Source organism: Ovis aries, chromosome 12, assembly GCF_016772045.2.
Source record: "Ovis aries strain OAR_USU_Benz2616 breed Rambouillet chromosome 12, ARS-UI_Ramb_v3.0, whole genome shotgun sequence".
NCBI classification, from domain to species: Eukaryota; Metazoa; Chordata; class Mammalia; order Artiodactyla; family Bovidae; genus Ovis; species Ovis aries.
The window spans coordinates 33,058,355-33,083,661 of record NC_056065.1 but is presented as its reverse complement, the minus strand read 5'-3'; the positions used below and the strand labels follow the sequence as shown (position 1 = coordinate 33,083,661).

The following is a 25,307-nucleotide window of genomic DNA, read 5'->3' as shown; positions in this document are numbered from 1 at the left end:
TGTTCTTCATGTTAGCCTAATCTTCAGCAGTTCCTTCCACTGTTCCTGTACCTACTAAGATTGATTCCTGAGTTCTTATTCAAGGAAAAACCTTCTAATTAGATACACTAGTTTATATTCCATAATCATTTTATTCTTTCATGATAGTCATGTGCCAGTGAACATTATGAATGTTTTGATTAGGTTCTTAAAAAATACTTTACACCAGAGCAATTGTGTTCCAAAGCACACAAATCTCTAATTAGTAATATTTCAAGCTCCAATGGTTTAAATTATAGAAAAAATATGCTTTTCCATTTCCTTGAAAATCTAATGTAAAATTTCATCTTCAAACATTTTCAGCTAGAATTGGATTTGGGACTAATGCCCTAGGAGAATCTGTTTTTAGGCATTGTATTTGCTTATCAATTAATCTGAGACAATTGCATTTTATCCTCATATTTTATGCCTAGGAGTATTGAACATTTCCAGAAGAGTTTGAAAGAAGTTAGAGTTTAATGAGTTCATGATACAAGGAAGAAAATTCACATATCCTAGGTATTTATTGTCTGTATTTACTATAGCTTTCACCAGAGGGAAGCATAACAATGCATAAAACTGCAGTGCTTACTGAGACTACTTCCATCTCCATTAATAACTGTGACTATCAAATTATAAGCATACAGTATATAAGTCATATAAAGCTTCAGTTTCTTTCTCTCAATTCAAGGGACAACATAGAGGTTGAGAGAGGAGGATAGTGTGAGGAGACATGAGGTAAGACTAAGAAACCATAGTATGACTTAGGTTTTTCTCTTAATAAGTCAAGCACCGTAATTGTATTTTTTTTTCTTGAGAGTTTGAACTCAATTTATTATTGAGTGTTATACATAAACATATTCTGAATATAGCCAGAAGGAAATTAGAGAGTTTTTATTTCTGGAAACACAGAATTTAGTATAAATTCTGGAAATTTAGTCTAAAGGACAATTACCAACTTTTAAATTGGCAAAATGAAATATGAGACTTCTCATTTTGTAAAACTAGGTAGTAACTGCTGTTTTGAGTCTTTCCTTACCGAAATTTGATTATTATCTAATTTTTACTTTAGCTATTTGTGTAAGGAGAGTGAACCAAATCTTATCTTACGTATATTTAAGGAAACTTGAATACTATATGTTAAATAATAGATGCCTTTATGTAATGACAAACACATCTCATCTTAAAATTTTGATGTTATCATTTAAAGTACAAATAATTTTTAACCATGTCCAAATGAAAAATCAGTTAAATTAGATACTTATATATTTTTAGAGTATAAACATGATATATAATTGAAAATACTAGAACATTTTCTGATCCCCTTTTATAAAATTCAAACTCCTCTGTGGCCTTTATCATGGTTTGTTGCTTGGATTTTCTTAGTTGATTAGTTAATATAGCCTTAATTGTGAAAACAAATATGTGAATAACTGTAACTTTTGAATTTATATAATATTTGAATCACCAAGTGGTATTGACAAACAAATATAAAAATATTCTTTTCTTTGACTTTGCATTAAGTTGTAACTATTTTAAGTATTATTAAAGCTTAATTGTCTCATTTCCCCCATATTTCTTCTAAATTAGATGGTTCCATTTCACTGTCTTATTCTGGCAGGCTTTGATCCAATGCAAACAGTTGAAGAATGAGCTGGAGAGGCAGACAGACCGACTTGAGAAAGAACTTGCATCTCAGCAAGAAAAAAGAGCCTTTGAGAAAGAGATGCTGAAAAAAGAAATAACAAAAGAAAGAGAAGAGATGGGCTCAAAGGTACTTAAGAGTTCAATTTGTTATCCACATTGCAGAGGAAATGTTTTTGTGATGTAAGTGATGAGTCTGCAGTCTGCAATTCTTGAATGATCTTTAAATATTTAAATCTTTTAAGTATTCAAGTTGCTTATTAATTCGAGTTCATAAAATTTATCTATTCTCAATGTATTTCTAAATAAAAGTTATATTCTCTGACCTTTCCAAAGAAAATAATTAGATGTCATGATAGGAAATTGTGAAATATACTCTAATGCTGTCATTCTGTTTGAGTCCCTCTCTGTTTGTCAGAGGAGAGCAGGTGCCCTGCAGATATCCATATTTTAGTTCAACCTTGGTTAAATTAAGGAGAGATTACCCTTTCATTTCATCCCCCCACTCCCAAATTAGACATTGAGAAGATAAACTGCTTGTAAGAAATCAAGTAGCCAAAAAAGTGATGATATGCTTTGTATAAAATAGGTTCTAACAAATTACAAAAAAATGAGATGGTTGGATATCATCACCAACTCGATGGACATGAATTTGAGCAAGCTCCAGGAGTTTGCAATGGACAGGGAAGTCTGGCGTGCTGCAGTCCACGGGGTCGCAAAGAGTCAGACATGATTGAGTGACTGAACTGAACTGAACTGAACTGAACAAATTACATGATGAATAAGTGGAAGAGGGAAATTAGAGGCAAAAGGAACAGATAATATGAGATGGGCAGTGTTTGAAAAACAGTAACAAACTGGAATATAGAGTTTAGTGGAATCTAGTTTTAAAATTGCTATAGTAGAGCAAAACTGAACAAGATGTGGCCCTTGAAGTAACCCAAACAGTGGTTACATGTTCTGTTTGTTCAAAGCAGCCTCACAGCTTATACTGTAAGTTCTGTCTTATAATATTCCAAGATTTGAAAATTAACTCATTCAGCAGATATCTACTGATTATCTGCTGTGTGCACGGCAACATGTAAGCCTGAGGCTATATAAAGAGAAAAATCACAAATTCTGCCCAGTGAGTTTTAAGTCATACAGGTATGTGAGGCAATGTAAACTCCCTTGTTTTCTTACCTGTTTTTAAAAGAATTGTACCTGTCAAAACTTAACTTAAAGGTCAGTCTAACTGTCTCCCTTCTATGACTTGGATTGATGATCTCAGCTGGTGAAGAAAAATGCTACAATCTTGCAGATGACACCACCATACCCTTATGGTCTTTGGTGTCCATGGTTCTTTCGGTGCTTTCTAGCAGTCCTCCTATACATTCCTCTCTCTCCTGTTCATTCAGGGATTCAGCAGGTACTAACTGGAGGCCCTGGGAATGTCATCATCACAGGACCAGTGCACTCCCCCCATGGAGTTTATAGGCTAGTGGGAGAGGTAGACATTAAGCACATACTTCCACAAATGAGTTTTTACCACTGCGATAAAAGCATGAAGGTACAGTATAGAGCTACCATGAAAATGCATAACAGGCAAGTATAACTTAGTCTACACAGTCATGAAAGATTTTCCTAAGCATGAGATTTTACAAGTGAGACTCAAAGCAGTTGAGTAGGAAGTGGTCAGGGGAAGAGTTGAGGGGAAGTTTCAGACCCAGAAAAACAATACTCCCAAGGCTCGGAAGCTACAAAGCATAACCCTTTTTGGGAATTTAGAGAGAGTTTAAGTGACTGGAGCATAGGCAGTAAGAGACAGAGTAATGGAAGATGAGTTTGAAGAAATATGCAGGGACCAAATCATGAATGGTCTTAAAATCCATGTGAAAGATTTTAAATGTTATCCAAAAAGTGATGGTAAACCATTGAAGAATTGGTGCTTCCAAATTGTGGTGCTGAAGAAGACTCTTGAGAGTCCCGTGGACAGAAAGGAGATCATACCAGTCATTCCTAAAGGAAATCAACCCTGAGTATTCATTGGAAGGGCTGATGCTAAAGCTGAAGCTCCAATACTCTGGCCACCTGATGCAAAGAGCTGACTCATTGGAAAAGACTCCGATGCTGGGAAAGATTGAGGGCAGGGGGAGAAGTGGGGGACAGAGGATGAGATGGCTGGATGGCATCACCAACTCAATGGACATGAGCTTGAGCAAACTTTGGGAGATAGTGAATGACAAGGAAACCTGGCATGCTGCAGCCATGGAGTCGCAAAATGTCCGACATAACTTAGCAACTGAGCAACAACAATAACAAACCATTGAATGGCTTTAAATTGGGCAGGTCATGATGCCATTTATATTTGAGAAAAATCATCTGTCCATAGATTTGAAGGGGGACCAGAATAAACCTCTTAGACCAAGTGGGAACTAATTACAGTAGTCCAGGTGTGAAATGATGGTATCTAAGACCCATTTTTCAAGGACTATTTCAAATCACTTTAATTCTTCTCAGGTTCTCTACCATACTACCCTTCCCCTCATTCTCAGCGGAGAGCCTCTACTTACCTAACTGACAAAGAAAGTTGGCACCATTAGATGGGAACCACTTCAACTTATTTATTTTTCCCCTCACTACAGCCTAAAGTAAAATTTCACCTGCACTGCAACCCTGCCAGATGGGAGTGACTTCATCCTTTCCTCTTGCTCTGGATCCCAGGCCCCTCAACCACCTCAGGGACCTACTTCCATTTGTTCCCCACTCTCTTCTGAATCTTCAGCCTTTACTTCACTATAGCCTTTTCCTTATCATCAGGAAAATAGTCTCTTTCTTCTAATCCAGTCATTCTCAATCTTAGCTACGTAGAAGTTCCAAAACTCTCATTCACCCAGGCTGAATCTCAGATGAATTATGGGAGAATAGTTGAGGGTAGGATCCAGGTGTCAGTATTTTAAAAAATTGTCCAGGTGGTTCCAGTGTGCAGCCAAGGCTGGAAACCACCTTAGTAATTCCATATCCCTCCTTACTCTTTCCTTTAACAGTCAAATTTCTTGAAAGATTTGTCCATACATATTGTCTTTTGGGGGCTTCCTCTATGGCTTAGTGGTAAAGAACCCACCTGCCAGTGCAGGAGACACAGGAGATGCAGGTTTGATCCCTGGGTCAGGAAGATCTCCTGGAGTAAGAAATGGCAACCCACTCCAGTATTCTTGCCTGGAAAATCCCATGGACAGAGGATCCTGGTGGACTACAGTCCAGGGGGATGCAAAGAGTCAGACACGACTAAGCATGCATTGCCTTTTTCTCACCACTCATCAGTCCACTGCATTTCAGCTTCTGTGCCCATAGTCAGTGAAATTACCATTTCTATGTTCACTGGAGACCTCCTAATGCTATTTTTCATGAATTATTTTTTTATTCTTATTCTCTTTAAAAGTTTCTCTTTCTGTGATTTCTCTGACTCAATATTCTTGATTTGGTAAAATGATGATGTGTGCCTTTTAGGTTAGTCTGAGTTTAAGGTGCCTTTGAGGTAATGAAAGAGACACATCCAGAAAGCACCTTAATAGGAGGTTCTAGAGTTTAGCAGAGAGGTTTAGACTTAGATGTCTCTAGCACTACTGTGGCTTAAAATTTTTTAAAATTTATCTACTTATTATTTTGGTTGTGCTGGATCTTCGTTACTGTACTGTAGCACTGGTGGGCTGTTGTCTCTGGGGTCGCACAGAGTCGGACACAACTGAAGCGACTTAGCAGCAGCAACAGCAGAACTACTGTGGCTTTAATTTCATATACATTGTGCATGAGTGCACGCTCAGTCATGTCCAACTCTTTGCAACCCCATGGACTGTAGTCCACCAGGGTCCTCTGTCCATAAGATTTTCCAAGCATGAATACTGGAATGGGCTGCCATTTCCTTCTTCAGGGGATCTTCCTGACTCGAGGCTTGAACCTGTCTCTCCTGTATCGGCAGATGGATTCTTTTACCACTGAGCCACCTGGGAAGCCCCATATATATGGTATTGATTCCTAAATCTTTAGCTCTCTAGTGAGCTCCCAAACCAGCTTCACTTCCTACCTTCCCTTTCATAGTAGAACTACTGTTCATTCATACAGCTGCCCAACTCAGAAATCTTGCTGTCATCCTTGTCTCCTCCTTCTCCCTCACCCTGTAGATCATTAAGTTACCCAGTTCCAGAGATTCAGATCCCTACCAATGTTGCCCTGTCTCTCCATCCCACTGCTCTCCATATCTTACCCTTGGATGATTCCTACAGCCCCACGTGGTCTCTTTGCTTCCAGTCTCACCTCCTTCTCATTTGTTCTCTTACCCAAAGATCCAAGGATGCTATTTCTAAAATGAATCCATCAATAAATCAGTCTCTTTCTTTAAAATCCTTTCATGTCTCTCGTTAACCCCATGGATGAAAGTTAAGCTCTCTCTCTTTTTTTAAGATTAATTTATGTATTTTAATTGGAGGCTAATTACTTTACAATATTGTAGTGGTTTTTGCCATACACTGACATGAATCAGCCATGGGTGTACATGTGTTCCCCATCCTCAACCCCCCTCCCCCTTCCCTCCCCATCCCATCTCTCAGGGTCATTCCAGTGCACCAGCCCTGAGCACCCTGTCACATGCATTGAACCTGGACTGGAGATCTGTTTTACATATGATAATGTACATGTTTCAATGCTATTCTCTCACAGAATAGCATTTGCTGTCTCGCATATAGGGTCATCATTACCATCTTTCTAAATTCCATATATATGCATTAGTATACTGTATTGGTGTTTTTCTTTCTGACTTACTTCACTCTGTATAATAGGCTCTAGTTTCATCCACCTCATTAGAACTGATTCAAATACATTCTATTTAATGGCTGAGTAATATTCCATTGTGTATATGTACCACAGCTTTCTTATCTATTCATCTGCCGATGGACATCTAGATTGCTTCCTTGTCCTGGCTATTGTAAACAGTGCTACAATGAACATTGGGGTACATGTGTCTCTTTCAGTTCTGGTTTCCTTGGTGGGTATGCCTAGCAGTGGGATTGCTGGGTCATAAGGCAGTTCTATTTACATTTTTTAAAGGAATTTCCACACTGTTCTCCATAGTGGCTGTACTAGTTTGCATTCCCACCAACAGTGTAACAGGACTCCCCTTTCTCCCCACCCTCTCCAGTATTTATTGTTTGTAGACTTTTTGATAGCAGCCATTCTGACCAGCGTGAGATGGTACCTCATTGTGGTTTTGATTTGCATTTCTCTGATAATGAGTGATGTTGAGCATCTTTTCATGTGTTTGTTAGCCATGTGTGTGTCTTCTTTGGAGAAATGTCTGTTTAGTTCTTTGGCCCATATTTTGATTGGGTCATTTATTTTTCTGAAATTGAGCTGCAAGAGCTGCTTATATATTTTTGAGATTAGTTGTTTGTCAGTTGCTTCATTTGCTATTATTTTCTCCCATTCTGAAGGCTGTCTTTTCATCTTGCTTATAGTTTCCTTCATTGTGCAAAAGCTTTTAAGTGTAATTAGGTCCCACTTGTTTATTTTTGCTTTTATTTCCACTACTCTGGGAGGTGGGTCATAGAGGATCCTGCTGTGATTTATGTCAGAGTGTTTTGCCTATGTTTTCCTCTAGGAGTTTTATAGTTTCTGGTCTTATGTTTAGATCTTTAATCCATTTTGAGTTTATTTTTATGTATGGTGTTAAAAAGTATTCTAGTTTCATTCTTTACAGGTGGTTGACCAGTTTTCCCAGCACCACTTGTTAAAGAGATTGTCTTTTTTCCATTGTGTATTCTTGCCTCCTTTGTCAAAGATAAGATGTCAGTAGGTGTGTGGATTTATCTCTGGGCTTTCTAGTTTGTTCCATTGATCTATATTTCTGTCTTTGTGCCAGTACCATCCTGCCTTGATGACTGTAGCTTTGTAGAATAGCCTGAAGTCAGTGGGTTGATTCCTCCAGTTCCATTCTTCTTTCTCGAGATTGGGTTGGCTGTTCAAGGTTTTTTTATATTTCCATACAAATTGTGAAATTATTTATTTATTGCTTTGGGTAGTATACTTATTTTCACTATATTGATTCTTCCATTCCATGAACATAGTATATTTCTCCATCTATCTGTGTCATCTTTGATTTCTTTTATCAGTGTTTTATAGTTTTCTATATATAGGTCTTTTGTTTCTTTAGGTAGATTTATTCCTAAGTATTTTATTCTTTTCATTGCAATGATGAATGGAATTGTTTCCTTAATTTCTCTTTCTGTTTTCTCATTGTTAGTGTGTAGGAATGCAAGGGATTTCTATGTGTTAATTTTATATCCTGCAACTTTACTATATTCGTTGATTAGCTCTAGTAATTTTCTGGTGGAATCTATAGGGTTTTCTATGTAGAGGATCATGTTAGCTGCAAACAGTGAGAGTTTTACTTCTTTTCCAATCTGGATTCCTTTTATTTCTTTTTCTTCTCTGATTGCTGTGGCTAAAACTTCCAAAATTATGTTGACTAGTAGTGGTGAGAGTGGTCACCCCTGTCCTGTTCCTGATTTTAGGGGAAATGCTTTCAATTTTTCACCATTGAGGATAATGTTTGCTATGGTTTATCATATATGGCTTTTATTATGTTGAGGTATGTTTCTTCTACGGAGAAGGCAATGGCAACCCACTCCAGTACTCTTGCCTGAAAAATCCCATGGATGGAGGAGCCTAGTAGGCTGCAGTCCATGGGGTCGCTAAGAGTTGGACATGACTGAGCAACTTCACTTTCACTTTTCACTTTCCGGCATTGGAGAAGGAAATGGCAACCCACTCCAGTGTTCTTGCCTGGAGAATCCTTCTATGGCTGCTTTCTGGAGGGTTTTTATCATAAATGGATGTTAAATTTCATCAAAGGCTTTCTCTGCATCTACTGAGATAATCATATGGTTTTAATCTTTCAACTTGTTAGTGTGGTGTATCACATTGATTGATTTGTGGGTATTAAAGAATCCTGGCATCCCTGGGATAAAGCCTATTTGGTCATGATGTATGATCTTTTTAATATGTTGTTGTAGTATTCTGTTTGTTAGAATTTTGTTAAAAATTTTTGCATCTGTGTTCATCAGTGATATTTGCCTGTAGTTTTTTTTCTGTGGCATCTTTTTAAGCTCTTTCACTATAATGTAAAGATTGTACATTTTTTCCCCCTCTCTGTTTCTTCAGTCTCATCTCCCTTCTTTTTTCTGTCTTACATTACCGCCATACTAACCTACTTGCACCTTCTCAAATGTGCAGACTTGCTAGTCTGCCGTACCAATTCTTCATTTCAGAATTTTGCAGGGCTTTGCCCCTCCTCTCCCATCCCTGCACCCCTTACCCACCATTGCCTAGAGGACTCTTCTTCCAGCCTCTCTGACTGATGGTTTAGAGTTCTTGACACCATATCTTCTCATAGTCTCCCAATGATGAATTTTTGGGAGCCCCTCCTATGGGCTTCTATATCTCAATTTATTGCAAAATCTTATTGAATTATCTCCCCTAATTTACTGTGATTCCCCTGCATGTATGGTTTGTTAACATCCTAATTGCTTGACACATTCCTCCCACATAAAATGTGCTCAATATATATTTATTGAATGAATACAAGGGGAATACAAGTGGAAGAAAGAAGGCCCCAGGCCATTGGAAAGGCATGCGTGCATGCCTGCTCAATTGTGTCCAACTCTAGTGACCCTATGGACAGTAGCCCTCCAGGCTTCTCTGTCCATAGGATTCCCCAGGCAAGAAGAACACTGGAGTGGGTTGCCATTTCCCTCTCCGGGAAAGGTATAACTAAAATGCTAAGAGTTCAGAGAATCAGAACAGATTTCTGTCTGCAAGAGATCATGGAAAACTTTGTGGAGAAGATGGCATTTTAACTGAGCGTCAAAAAAAAAGGCAGGATTTAGAAATGCAGTATGAGGGGCAGATATACCAATGTGAGTAAGGTGTGGAGGAAGGTAAAGTTGTGAGCTGAGCTTATGTGAGAGAGAGAATGGCATCAAGAACAAAGATCAGCCACTAATTATGCCTAGGAAACTTTTTTCCTGGGTTGTTTAGTGGCAACTTTTGCCTTGCTGAGTACTTTTACTATGTAAAAATATGTTGATGAGAATTCCTGAAAAGAAGAAATGAAGTCTGAAATGTGCCAGGCAATATTCCAGGTGCTTTTATGTATAATTTTCTTAAACTGGTAATTATTTTATAAACAAAAGTGGCCACAGAAATACAGTGCATTTCTGATTTTTTTTGTCCCCATTAAGCCTTATTTGACAATCTCAAGATCCTGCCCCCAAATAAAGATGTATGAGTAAAGAGTTGAAAGCAATCCTAGCAGTGAAGGCAGTACTCTCACAGGAAATGGCAGAATCTTTGAAGTAAAAGGCTTTAGTGTTGAATCCAATTTGACCTTTTTGTGACCTTGAATAATTCATTTACTCTCCAAATTTCAGAGTAGTAAATGACAGATTTGATCTACTTAAAGAATTGATAGAATTAAATAAAATAACGTTTTGAAGTACCTAACAAACTACCTGGCTTAGGGTGGACATTACAAAAATTTTAGTTTGTGGCTATTATCCTTCTCTAGTGAAAGAGTTAGGTCTATTGGGTAGCTTTCTTGGACCTTTGTGTTAGTAAAAGCTGACACATTTTATTATAAAGTCCAGCTCTATTTTTTTATTTATTAGCTTAAATGAATTTGGGAAAATTCTTAGTTTTCATTTTTTTCAATAGAAAGTTAATCCAATACATTCCTTTTCCAAGGGGATTAAAAAAGAATATTATCACACTGCCTAGCACGAGAAGTTACTTTAGTAGGAAGTCTCAACAACCACAACATTTTAAGTTCTCATGGTTAGTGTTGGAGCAAGTGTCCCTGCTTTCCTTGTGGTGGGCTTGCTTCTGAGACTTGTATATTCTTTCTCTCTTTTTATTGTTTTTCTTCTTCCCTGTCTTCCTACTGCTTTAAAAATTTCATTTATGTGGGAAGCTCTAGAAGAGCAGATGCCTTCCACCTAGACAGATTTTGAATCATTCCTCCATGAACAGTTCTTGCTGTGAGTTTGCCTGTTGGCATCAGTAATGGTCTTTGGTTGCCCTAAGACACCAAGTTTATTAGTTCAATCAGTTCTTCAGTCTTCTATTTATTGAATGCCCCTGTGGTTTGTGACTTTTCTCAGTTGGTTTCTTGATAATAGCCCGTTGCTAGAGTCCCTAATGCTTGTGCCTTTTTTTATGAGGAATGCCATTTTATACTGTGTTCAATTCACCAGGGACTGCTTCATTGTAGAAATTTCTATCAAGCTCTCCCGTCCTGGGTGTCCTTGTCTCTTGCTTGCCCCTGTCAAAGTTTAAAGGACTTTCCTGATGTCAACACCCTGGCCCTCCAACAGTGTTGCAGCTGTCTGTGTTACTTCTGCCTCTGCAACAGATGTGGGTGGAGAAGTTCCTGCAGTGTAATGTTGACTTCCAGATGGTGGGCATGGGGAAAAAGAAGGTGTGTCAATAGGAGGGGAGGCTCCGGGAAGTGGGTGACAGAAGGGAGCAGACAGGTAGTGGGTAGAGGAAACAAGTGATGGGTGGCAGAGGGAGGGAATCATGTGGAACGTGCACGATTTGTCACATGCTATAGAAACTGACTCGGAATTTTCCACTAGCAAAATAAATGTCTGCATATTTACTTCAAAAAAGCCACACAATGTTAATACATTTGCCATAAGATTCACATAAATAATACATGAATTTTTTAGTAGCTGGTAATTAAAGTTTGTTGTTATTGTAAGGTTCCAGAAAAGCTATAATTACATATTCATAATATGCTTCCTCATGCACTTGAATTTTTAAATTAAGGAAATTTTGTTAGTATTTTTGATTTGTTACAGTTAACTTCTTTTGACCTTTAATTTTTGTTTCAGATTGTAATCTGCATAAGGATAGTTCATAGCTTGGTATTAATAAAAGAAATTTTACGTGCAATTTAGATTTGTAGCCAATTTCTTGATGATAAATGTACAATTCCCCACAATCCCGAGACAAGTTAAATAATACCTCTACTGTCTAAATTAGAAAATAGCTACCTGAGCTCATTATTTTGATATTTTCAATTTTAGTTAGTTGCCAAAGGCAATCTTGACTTTTATTACAAACTTTATAGGTACTGATTTCTGTTGTAAAACTGAATTCACACCCATGTTAGTGTACAGTGGTAGATTTTAAATATTATATCAAATATTATGTCAAAATTGTTGTCAGTTTTTGTTTTGGCTGATTAAAAACGAATAACTATGTTTTGATCTGGGGGCAAGGTAGCATTTCTTCATCACTTTAAAAGTGCTAATACAAATGAGAAACTGATTGCCTAGAAAAGTTTGACTCACCAGAGCAGAAGTTAAAATGTAATTGCAAACTGAAAACTATAAAGGTTAAATCTAAGGTCTGGAAGGCATTTCTAACCCTTAGAAGAAAAACTAAGCACCTGCTATCATAGAGTCCCTCAGAAAAGCCATTTATTCTAATGATTCAAATTCATCAAACATTAATCATATGCCTCTTAAGGAATATGTTGTTGAGGAACTTCTAGACTAATGAAGAAACAGACAGCAAAAAATATGACGTCTTAAGCACTATGCATGTAAATAATTTTAGTTGATAAAGAATATATCAATAAAATTTTAAATATAGTTTAACATGGAGGATAAATTCAGCACCTTTATTCTTGTGTCTGCCTTAATACAAAATTACTAAAATACTTAGTGTTTTTAAAAAATACTAATTCTTATTGAATTTTTCGGATATTAGATATGTCTTTCTAAAGTGCTTAGAAATTCATAAACTCTGGTATTAGAGACTTAGTGTAGCATATGGAAGTTTCTCAAAAAATGTCTGCTCACTGATTCTATTTTTAATATTTAAAAAGCATGGTGGGGCTTCCCTGGTGATCCAATGGCTAAGACTCTGGTGTTCCCAATACAGGAGGACAGGGTTCCATTCCTGATCAGGTAAATAGATGCCACATGCTGTAACCAAAGATCCAGCATGCTGTAACTAAGACCTGGTACAACCACATAAATACGTACATACATATCTTTTAAAAGTAAAAAACATGGTGACTCTAAGTAACAATACTGCATTGTATATTTGAAAGCTGCTAAGAGAGTAAATCTTAAAAGTTTAGGGGAAAAAAGTAATTATGTGAGGTTATAGTCAAGGGAGATTGATGAATTGAGAATGCAGAGTCATGGAGATACCCTATCCACAGGGAAATGACTTGAGTCCAGTGGCCATGCTGAGACTGTTAACTCAAGATGTTTTAAATATTTATTTTGTCAAATGACATTATCATTCCTAAATGATAAAATAAAATAAAAGTCCTACTTTTATTTCCTATTATAGATGTTGACCCTATCTCAGAATATTGCCCAACTGGAGGCTGAGGTGGAAAAGATTACAAGAGAGAAGATATCAGCTGTTCATCAACTTGAGGAAATTCAAAACCAGCTTGCTTCCCGGGAAATGGATGTCACAGAGGTACAAAGAGAGATTTTATTTACTAATTATGTAAATCTTTTCTCTGAAAATTTTTTCCTAGTCTGTAAATCTCAGGAAGAAGTCTGGAGTAGAAAATTTTTTTTGTTGTTTTGAAACAGTAAAGATCCACATAATGGTCATTCAGCAAGCATTTATTTATTAGCATCAGGCCCTTTGCTAGGTGCTGCAAATATGAAGATGGGTTAGACACAAACAATGTCCTCAAAGAACTTAAGGGTTAAGTTGTTGAGACAAACTTGTAAATAGGCAAATTTTATTACTTTAATTATTAAGTATTTGATAAAACTTGTATTTCTAAATTAGTCAGTTAGGGGTAATTTTTTCCCCAGAGATGGTGTAAGTTTGGTCTTCTCAATAATACTAAAAGACATACATTTATTTACAACATAAAGGTGCGTTTAACATAAAAAAATTCTCTACCTCTCATTCGTTTCAGACCTGTTCTTTAAAATCAAGATTCTAATACTACAACTTCTTATTCTATTGGTCCTTAAATTTATGCTTTACACTATGCTATCACAATGTCTGCGCTGTGGGCATCCGCACACTTGTGAACCAGGAACTGAAATGTTTAATGGTCATTAAGTGGCTAAGGTACCTGTTTAAGAAACACTAGAGGTCTATGTAGACTTCAGTAATCATTGGTTTAAGATGAAGTAACTCAATAGGGAAATGCATGGTGTAATAAATTAAATCAATTTGTTTTTCATCAACACATACCAGATAATTTTGTTAAAATGCACACTCATTTCATATTGTATTTTATTTCTCAACATATTTTCCCAAATTCTGACACATTTTTAATGCCATTATTGCTTTATAACTCAGTAATTTGAATTATCTTTAATATATACTAGGAAAGGAAGCCTAATTTTTCTTTTTTTCCCTTGAATTTATATAGTTCTTCATTTGCTTTCTAAAATTCCAGCTAGTTCATGCAAAGCTTAAAATATCATATTTGCCAGTATGATTGATGTGTTTGTGTGGAAGTGGGGGGTAGAAGTAAGAGAATTGGTGCAGAGGGATAGAAATGGTTGACCTGGATGATAGGTGAGAGCTACATGAGGATTTGTAGTTCATTATAAGGAGAGAACTTTCTGTTGAAATATGGACAGTAAAGAATGATTACTCTGTCTTTAGAACTGTTCAAAAGGACTCAAACATCAGGGGAGTGCCTTGTGATTGCTTCCAACTCTGTGATAATATAATCCTAGTTAAATTTAATTTGCTGATTTATTTTAGATGAAACTGAAGTGTTACAAATAAATTTAACAAATGCATTTTAAACCGAAATTAGTGAGGCAGGGAAACTTTAAAAATAAACTTAAGGGATACAATTATTTTAAATAGGACTTAATGCTTAGATAGTTATTATATATAATAATTTTGTACTGATACTGAGTTTTAAGCACCATGGCTGTGTAGTTGTTATGTGTTGGTATTATAATTTGGATTTTTAAATTATATTCTTATATGTAAATCAAATAGATTCAAATAGTGAAGGAAGACAATTAGGGCTCCTCTCATGTTTTTCTGTAGTTCTTGATTTTTAAATTTTACTTAGCTTTGACTAGTAATTTTGTGCATTATTAATATTTTTTAAATTGAAAGGATCAGCTCTCACATATTGAAGATATCTGAATTTCAAATACAGTTTTTAGTAATTTTATTCATTTTTTAAAAACTCTTTGAGGGCCACTGGGTAGAAACTTAGTTTTTCTTCTATCTTGTCACTATAATTTTCAAACACAGACTAGTTTAGTCTTAAGGTATTTTTTATTTAAACATAGGAAATGCATATAGATTTTACAAGATTCTAAAGCTTCAATAATGATGAAACTAATCTCTAAAATTCTAATAATCACTTTGGAGAACTACCAAAATTAAAAAGTTTCAGGTAGAATAGTCATTGGATGATACCTAATTTTTAAAATCTCATATTTGTAACTTAGAAACTGACTTAGCAGACATGTATTATTTGATCTCCCTACAAGTTCTCAGTTGTCTCAGAAGTTTGTAACTTCTTTATTTAGATTTGTCTGCTAGTTGCATTTTCTAAATGTATTTGTCTGTATGGAGATACCCTGGATTGAAAGAATATGTAAAGGATGATACATAATTTTTAGATACTACATGTGTTTATTATTTAATACTGTATTAAAATCATTTCACTTACATGTATATTTTCCTTTAATGTTAAATGCCATAGTTATTTTAAAAGCAGAGTGGACTTAGTTGCAGTCTATGATTTTTAATTTTATTAACTTGAATACATAGTATTCTGCATGGTAAGACTGACACTATCTACAAAGCCTACAGTAAATACTGGCTGGGTTCTACTCTAAACATAAATATTAATAATATAGTCTATTAACAGAGAGAAGAATTCCTTTATTAATTTCCTTAAATAAGAGCCTAACTGAGAAATAGTTTCAAGGTAAGTTTTAATATAGAAAAAACTATATTAATTTTTAATATATTTTTTAAAATAACATAGCTTAATATTTTAATTAAAAATTTTACCTATTCACAGTGAGATGATAGTGCATTTTAGAAGATCATATGCAATTGAAGCTCTTATTTTACGTGAAAAATTCTTGTGTATATTACCAGAGTTCCCTGGTTATGCTTTGCTTTATCTGTAATTTGAAGTTGCAAGACTCAATAATAGCTGATATTGCCTCCACATCTTAACAATATATTGAATACGCAAATAGCAAATGCCATTCCTAGAAAACTTGTTTTATTTATTCATATGACCTCTAGGGGGCACCAAAAGATCTAATTGCAGGCATTGAATAGTAGATTCCAGTAGCTATTGATCTAGTTTTTGTAATCTAACAGGTGTGTGGAGAAATGCGCTATCAATTGAATAAAACCAAAATGGAGAAGGATGAGGCCGAAAAGGAGCACAGAGAGTACAGAACAAAAACTAAAAGGGATCTTGAAATTAAAGATCAGGTAAGATTTGATACAAATGTAGTACCTGCAGCAATTAAAGATATAACTAATGTTTTTTTCCTGAAATCTTTGTGATTTTATTCCTAAGTCATTTATTTCTATTATATTCTTTCTAATTAATGGAATGATCCAATTTATACTATTAAAAGAATTTCATATACAGTTGCCTAAAATTATTCACATGAAGTTGTAAGAATACAACTGCATGCATATGAAATTCCACTCTGACGGGTCATAAATATACATTTGGGTATATGTATCTATTACTTAAAAAAGTTAAAAAAAATGTTCTAATGCACATTTTGAACCTAAAATATATGTAAATAAAGTTCTTGAAATATGCCAACTTGAATCCAATTTTAAGTGAAAAAGTTTAAAATTTGTGAGATGAGATGAGTTGATATGTAAACATGTCAATCAAATTGATTGTTGGCAGAGTGGAACCAGTTTTAGCTAAGACTATCATGAATACGTTTGTTCAGGAAACCTAAATACAGTAAAACTGGAAATGTTAGGGAAAAAAATGTTACTTACTTCAATTTAAGTTTGAACAGATGTTTTACATTATATCTTTGTTGAGATCATGTAGATACTTCAATTTTAATTGACAACATGGATAAAGTTTTTAGTGAGGCAGTTCCAAATATACTGACTTTTGATTTTCTTAGTTTTGTGTGACAGAACATTGAAAGCTTTCATTCTTTATATTCAGTGAAAGCAGGTTGATAAATCTATTCAATTAAAATAAAACTGAATTCTCAGTGTCATTATTTTAAAGAAATCACTATGGTTTAAAAGGGGGTAGCCCAAAGTAAATTTTTTGAAATATGTTTTAGTTCAACATTTTTACCAAATTTTACAACATATTTGTTTTTCAGCCCAATCAGCTCTCTATGCAAATAATGCAAAGACAATCGGGAAAAGTATTGAAAATGAAAGTGATAATGAAATTTAGTACAAAAAGTTTTTCAGGTGGTGGCTGAAATTCCTAGTACTGAAATAAAATCCAAACAGCCAAAATCAAATTCTGCTTTTGCACCACTACATTCATAGTGTTATAATGAGTTTTACATTTTCAAAAGAATTTTCATTATTAACAAGTAACATACATTTCATTATGTTCAAATAATGACGCTATTTTATTCTATCCAGTTGGGGGCGTGCCTGATAGTGGAATTAAAAATCCTTTATATCAGAAACTGAAGGTCTAGTATTACCAACCAACATGGAACTTTCCTTTTCTGATGTATCATAGCTTTTTTAAAAAGGTATCATATTGTCATGTTCCCTAGCATTATTATATGCCTTTCCTATTATTCTGTAGCATCTGCTAGCATAACATTTTAGACTAACTGAAATAAGGTAGAGTCTCCAAGCTATTTAAAAATTACATTTTAATGTTCTAGAGAGAAAAAAATACTATAGGAGCAATAAGATTATAATATATCTTAAAAATGAATAACATGCAGAAGTATTTGTAATATTTTTCTTTTCTCACTATATCTCAGTTTAATTAACTACTAATGATGTGGAGGCTAAATTCTGCAGGATTTTTAAAAGGAGCAGTTTTCATTTGTAAATATTACCTGCTAAATAGTAAAACATGAATAGTTTTTATAATGATTTCAATGTTGTTTTTAGATAGAGGTATGCCTTTTTAGGAAGTCAGAGTTAGGAATAAACTCTCCTAATAGTTTTCCAAGATGTTTCTAATGTGATGTGCATACTGTTTTTTTCTCAGACAGAATTTGAGGGCATCTTCTAGGTACTCTGTGTAACTATTCTGAATTGAACAGACAGTTGCCAAACAAGAAAGTAGTGGTGTCTCATTCCATGGATGGTCTGGAGTAGCAAGGCAGCAATTGTTCTTTGGTCTTTCAGCCATGACCTGACCTTCTGTCTTTAGGACTGAAGAAGCTACTTTGCTTGGCCACCATCTGCACTCAGGAGAGAAATTTACATTTAACTTTTAAAAGCTGGGCTGTTGAACATATATCTAAAATACCTATAAAATAATATACAACGATTTAACTTTTAAAGTGTTACATATCATGCAATTCGGAAAAACAGGAAGGCTATCTCTATGTTTACAAACAAGATGTTCCTTGTAATATGGTCCTTTTATTTATATTTTTGTTAATCTGGCCTCTTGATACATTTTTAAAGTAGGTGGGAAACTGTCAGATTGGAATGTGGTGAGAACAAGAGCTTTTTTGATGTATACAAAACAGGGCAAATGGTTGAGCACCAAAGTCATTTTCCTTGTGACCCAAGCCTTGACTCTGGCATAATTAGAAGGGAAGGTTAGGAGAAAAACAATGACCATCTCTTCCTCCCATTTTCTCCTTTTCTCTTTTTTTATTGTGTCAGGAACTGATGGGCAGATTATCCTTCCCATCAACTAACTCGTTTGTATCTCTTCAGTTAGAGCTCCTGCCAGCCTCAGAGGATGCTTCTAGCACCAAAAAAAAAAAAAAAAAGGACATTTGGTATGTAGAAGAATGAAAAATCTGTGCCCTGATTTTTTATTAGAAAATTTTTATAGGCAACAGTTAGACACATACACACACTCCACTATGGGGATTTTAAAATATTTGTGAAGGTAAAGAGACTATTACAATGAAATCCCACATCTCCATCACACAGGTTCCTCATTTTGCAATTCTGTTCCTTCGACTTCACATTTTATCTTCCCGTCTTCATTGTCATCTTCACCTTCCTTGTCACCTTTATCATCCTTTTCTTCTTCACCTTCTCTTCCTCTCCTGTCGTTTTCCTTCTCTTCTGCTTTTGAAATATATAAAGTCATGTCATTTTACCCATAATAAATGCAGATGTACACAGATGTAAACTCTGTATACATCTATGAAGAATTTTTTCACAGTCACTATGTCATCACACCTAACAATATTAACAGTAATTCTTTAATATCCTATAATGCACAACCCATATTCGATTTTTTCTGACCATCTCTACAATGACTGTAGTCAGCTTATTCAAATCAGGAAGATAGTTATATTTTTGTATGTTAGAATGTTGTGGTGTTATCTTCTTTAATAGAAAATAAAGGGAAATCTTAGAAAAATTTTGCTTTTCCCTGTCTGTTGTTATCAGTAAGTTTCAAGCATAATGTCTTGAATAGTGCTTTATATTTGTAAGGTACTTCGAAGGAAATATGAATTAATCCTGTAGCAAACTATCTGAAGGAAATGGCTACCTTGCAGCAACCCCCATCATCATATTCTGAAAGGAGCCTGTTAGTCTGACATTCAAAATATATAATTAATTTCAGAGCCTTACATTTAGGATTTAGGAAGGTGGCAGGAAGCCCTGGCAGCACGAAGGGTAGCTGACTCTGAAATGAGCGATATATAGTGAAGTTTTCTGTATTAGCTTCCATTTGGGGGGATGAGTCTCAGAGGTGATTCTTTACAGCCCTGAATCTTTGATTAGGGCCTAATACAAAATGAAAAATACAAAGTTCTTTGTTCCTCAGAACAGGAAAAAAGTGATGTTAAAGGGAATAAATTATGAAACATTTTCCTTTCTCCTGCAGTCGGCTTCTCTCCTCTCTCTCCCCTTTCTCCTTTCCCTCTTCCTCCATCCTCCTGCATGTCATTTATTTGCTATTTAGTGTTGGACCCCCTCCAGCATGGGAGACTCATGGTGGGAGCTGCAGACCCCCATAGGTGCCCCATGACTGGTTATACAGATGGGTCCAGTTTCCAGGTTTCCCATGCCACCAGCTAAAAAACCTGTAATACCACGCCCCATTGGGGAAGAGAGACAGTCAGTCTTCATCCCAGGGTGGGTCAGCTGGGCAGCCTCCACGTGCTGGGATCAGGGTGGGCAGAGGCTCCACGCTGAGTCCACTGAGTGTGCTGTAGTGCCGTCAGGCAGGAGCAGGGGTCGTCAACTCCATGTCCCACCCTCAGATGTCAGGGATGTACATACTCAACCCAGCCTTTCTCAGACTCAAATCCAGGCTCCCACCAGATGTAAAGGATAATAGCAGAACTCGGGTGCATGCCTGCATGCTCAGTTGCTTCAGTTGTGTCCAACACTTTGCGACACTATGGACTGTAGCCTGCCAGGCTCCTCAGTCCATGGGATTCTCCAGGCAAGAATGCTGGAGTGGATTGTCATGCCCTCCTCCAGGAGATCTTCCTGACCCAGGGATCGAAACTGGGTCTCCTGCATTACAGGTGGATTCTCAGCCACCAGTGAAGCCCAGCAGAACATGTTCCTCCCCCTAATACTGCTGTGACCTGGTCCCATCCATGGTGGAGGGCAGCACGGTCCCAAGGCAGGGGCCAGGAAGAGGAAACTAAAAGGGAACAAGTGTCCAAGCCGTGAGGCAGTAGACAGACAAGACCACAGATGTAAGTGGGGCTTCCATTGGTGCCATCAGACTTCACCAGTAAAACCCAGATTCCAACATAAAATCATTGAGAAGAATTTTAAAACGTTGACCACAGAGCATTAAACTGCAAGTGCAGAGCCCTTCTAAACACAGGTCCCTATGTGAGCACACTGATCACACGCCCATGAAGCCACCATAGCTATGGGGATAAGCAGACAGAGATTTGGTATGCTAATGCAGGGGTCCCCAATCCCTGGGACTGGTAGTGGTCCCAGGCCTTCGGGAACTGGCCACACAGCAAGAGGTGAGCAGCGGGCGAGTGTGGGAAGCTTCATCTGCCACTCCCTATTGGCTGCATTATCTCCGGAACCATCGCCCCACCACTTCCTTCCGTGGAAAAACTGTCTGCCACCAGCACAACACTGTAAAGCAATTTTCCTCCAATTAAAAAATAAAAAATAAATTTAAAAATCGTCTTCCACAAAACTGTCCATGGTGCCAAAAAGGTTTGGGGCCACCGTGCTAATGCACATAGATACATGCCTACTTATAGAGATATGAGCATATGTTTACGCACAGGTGCCCTGTAGCTGTAGAAGAGGGCTAGCAAATGACCGCCCACGGGCAGCTCTGACCTGCAGGCAGTTGTTAGAAATCAGATTGTCACAGAGCACGGTGACACTCGCTTGTTACTGTACTGCCTATGGCTGCTTTCCTGCCACGAGGCAGAGTTGAGAAGCTGTGGCATAGCCCACCACAACTGAAATACTTGCTCTCTGAGCCTCTACTGAAAATGCTTGCCAACCCCTGCCCTGAGGAAAAGATAAAACTTTTGTTTCCCCTGCCCTCTAGAATGTGGAGCTTTGAGATTGAAGACTCACCAATCTTGAAGTATAACGTAACAGCTTTAGAGCATTTCGCAGTATAGGAAATGTGCCTGATGCCTGAGCTCTTAGTCATCTAGCGGTATCAGCAGATGGGTAAAGGACTGGTCACTGTGTTAGGGTCTGATTAGAGGCATGTGACTTAATAATGGCTTGGATGGGGGTACAAATATAAATACATAAATTGTTTTGTAATAATAGTACAAAATGTTTAGGTTAGTTTAATTTCTGTCAAAGATAAGACTTTCTTATCAGTATGGTGTAAGTTAGAATTCTGGAGTTGTGGCTAACATTGCATAGGAAGTGTTGAAGTTCAAAATTACCTGAGTGGGGTAATCAAAGAAAATATTTAAGGATAAAGCACATATACAAAAGAAGTAAATCTGCAAATTTTTACTAGAAAATTAGGGCAAAAAAAAGGATTTGAGGGTTGTTTATATCTACAGCAGCACGACTCCACACTTTAATGCTGACATTAAAAAACGTAGACTGTGTCAACACAAGAGTTATAAGTTCAGTTGAATTCATTAGATTGTTGGGAGTAGTACATCTGTTTTGTATGGCTGTGTAGAGAGGAAGCCCTATGTGTCCTAAAGTACGACCTACTTAAGGCCTGAGAAATAAAAGCAATAAAGGAAAGTTGAAGAATTGTACCTTTCTACTTAGAGAAGACTAAAACTGCTTCACTTGTCTTTCTGGACTTGACATAATTTTAAGGAGAAAGCTAAACACTTGTTCTTGATCTTTAGTAAGGAAAGAATAAGAACAAAGAGATTTAATCACAGCAACTGGAAATTATAGTAGCCCAAAATAAGAATTTTCTGACAGCAAGATGATTGAAATAGATTGCTGTAACAGATCATGGAACTTTTAGCTTTAAACAGACACTAAAGGATCTCTGAGGTCCATTGTCTCTTATTTGATTCTGGAAACATCCTAGGAACATTTCATTGTCTGTATTAATGTGGCTACTAAGGGTATTAATATTTGTCTTTTCTATAATTTAGGGCTTCCCTAGTGGCTCAGATGGTAAAGAATCTGCCTGCAATGCAGGAGACCCAGGTTTGATCCCTGGGTGATGAAGATCCCCTGGAGAAGGAAATGGCAACCCACTCCAGTATTCTTGCCTGGAGAGTTCCATGGACAGAGGAACCTGAGGGGCTACTGTTCCTGGGGTCTCAAAGGGTCATACATGACTGAGTGACTAACACTTACACTATCATTCATAATTTAGCACTTACAGATTAAAATAAAATCCTGTTCGGCTCTATTCTCTCTTATGTGTCTGTAATGCTATATACTCTCTTTAGGGGGCTTTTGGGGAATATACTGAGATAATGGATGGCTTCTGAGAGCTAGGCTTCAGAGACTATCCACCTACCACCTGCAGCCTCACTTCTAGCTCTGAAAAATGACTGGGAGGGGCCACTTGGGCACGCCGTTCGTACATGTAATCACTTGGTCCTGGTGATGACAGAGTTGCTCTCCAGTGTTCTTCACACCCTCTTTCAGTGATGGAGGTTTAGCACATTCCCCTCCCTGCTCCTCACTTAGACTGTAGCCATTCCAGAGGGCTTGGCCTGCCCACACCAGCTACACCAGACACTGTGGGGTGATAACTGGAAGACCCAGGTCCTGCCCTTAGGGGGTTTATATTCTAGTTTAAGAGCCAGAGTACACATTTGAACATGCCTAAAAAATACTTGTAAAGTAGCATATCGACAAGTGCAAATTAATGTAGTGTGAACTTCATGCTGGCTACAGCCCATGAGAGGAGAATCTGGTTCCATGTGTGTGATGCAATAAAGCTTTCTTATTTTTTTAAATAGCATCTTCCCTAAGTATGCCCTAAAGCATTGTTCAGTATACTTAGATAAATTTGTGTTCTTATCACAGCCCAACCAAGAATTCTGAGAAAAATTTTCACCCTGGTGTATGTCTAATAAATCGGCTTCTTTTGTTCTTGTGCTGTGGGATGCTTGAATGGGATAAATAGGATTAATGTGAATAATTTAAAATATCTCCATTTAATAAAATATTACCAATTTGTTATTTTTCTGAAATACCAGATAAAGTTAATTTCTTCATTTAAAATCATAATTACATTCATAAGATCAGAAAATTAGCAATAAAAAAAGTAAGTTTGAATTTTGAACAAAGAAACAGTTCGACATCAATCCAGGGAAGAATATCAAGTTGCAGGTCCTTGGGGCATTTAGCATGAATAACTTTAATAATGATTTGGGCAGTGGTTTTACGTGGCAATATATGTATATCTCATTCATAAAAACACTACAGAAATTCATACAGTCATAAAAGTCATTTGATTTTCTAGAAAAGATGATAATGCTATTCACCATAATAATACATCTTTAAAAAAATCAAATGTGTAAGCAGAAACAATGTATATGAAAGTAACAATTCAGGGCTATTTAGCAGTAATGGTACAAATAAGAAACAAAACAAGCCCTTTTAGAAATAATCTGTGTTAAGGGATAAACATTTAGATAAATGCTTACCTCTGGAAAGGAATATAAAACTGTAAAGAGAAGTCAAAAAACATTTTTGTGTTTAAGGAAGTCATAAGATTGATTCATCAAAATATTGATTCTAAAGAAATGTAATTTTTGCGGTATTTCAGTTTCAGTGAATGATACATATTTTGGTCCTTAAAAATTTGGGGCATACTTATTTTGACTTTAAAAGTTGATCCAACCTTCTAACATTATAGATTATCTGCTCTAGCTACAAAGTCAAAAATTCTGGTGACTACCAGGTGCAGCAGCTCTTTGAATGTGTTTGCATGTGTGCTGGCAAACTGGATGATATTAGACATAGGACAGCTACAGCCGCTTTATTTATAGTCCAGAAATATTAGTACCAATATCCAGTATAAATACTACTAATTACTACATATGTATACATTTAAAAACAATATTTACTGTATAAACAGAAGCACATTCACAGAAGCCAATGATTCTATCACTCAATAGAGCAAATTGTTTTCATTTTTCTGTTTTACCTTCCGCTTTTTGTCCATATGCATATATATTATTTTCAAGTAGTAAATACAGCCTAGATATAATTTTGTTTTTTACTTTTTTCACTTAACAGTGTCTTAAGCTTTTTATGTTTTGCTGCCTTCTCTTCATAGATCACTTTACTGTGGTCATTTACATGGATTGGATTAGCCAGAAAGTTCATTTGGATTCAAAACCCAAATGAACTTTCTGGTCAACCCAGTGCTTTCAAAAGAAAAGTGATACGTCATATTTTGAAGAGAACAGATGCTGTTATAAATTTAGAATCCTTTTGCCCTAGACTTCACTTGTTTCTTTAATTCAGCAACCATATATTGCATGCACTATCCTGACCTAGAATAACCTTCTGTTCTTTTTTGTTGTTTTTTGGGGTGTAGTAGCATTACAATGTTATGTTAGTTTCTGCTACACAAGGAAGTGAACCAGCTCTATGCATATATCCCCTTCCTCCTACTCTCTCACCCCACCCCTCTAGGTCACCTCTAGAGCACCAAGCTGAGCTCCCTATTCAGCAGTGAACTTCTGTTCTTAAAAAGGGGAGTATGTATCAATAAGATAGGTTTCCAAATAAGTATATGTCAAAGACCATAATAACTGTCATTAGCAAACCACAAAAGGGTATGCAGACTTAGAAGGAGAGAGGACAGAGTTGAAGGATGGTAAGGATGTTGCCCACCATGGGCGGAAGATGAAGGCATGTAGGTTGAAATAAGGCAGATTGAACAAAGAAATGGAGATGGGCCTGTAGGGGAAAGAGGAAGTAAGTATTCAAGGAATATATGTATCTTTTGATTCCATAGCATACTTGTATCACTGACCTCAGTATTTCAAGTGCCA

General features: G+C 36.5%; 1 protein-coding gene across 15 annotated transcripts in view; it reads left to right on the top strand.

Annotated features, from left to right (window-relative positions):
- Positions 1-25,307, top strand: part of SDCCAG8 (SHH signaling and ciliogenesis regulator SDCCAG8) — a 242,374-nt gene that overhangs the window by 67,679 nt on the left and 149,388 nt on the right. For all 15 annotated transcript variants that reach the window (XR_009595809.1, XM_060396452.1, XM_060396451.1 and 12 more), the window contains 3 exons: positions 1,640-1,792; positions 13,066-13,200; positions 16,066-16,182. Coding sequence is in view for 14 of the 15 variants with exons in the window: in XM_060396452.1 (XP_060252435.1) it covers positions 1,640-1,792; positions 13,066-13,200; positions 16,066-16,182 (405 nt within the window). In the remaining variant the exon portion in view is untranslated. The remainder of the gene's footprint in view (positions 1-1,639; positions 1,793-13,065; positions 13,201-16,065; positions 16,183-25,307) is intronic.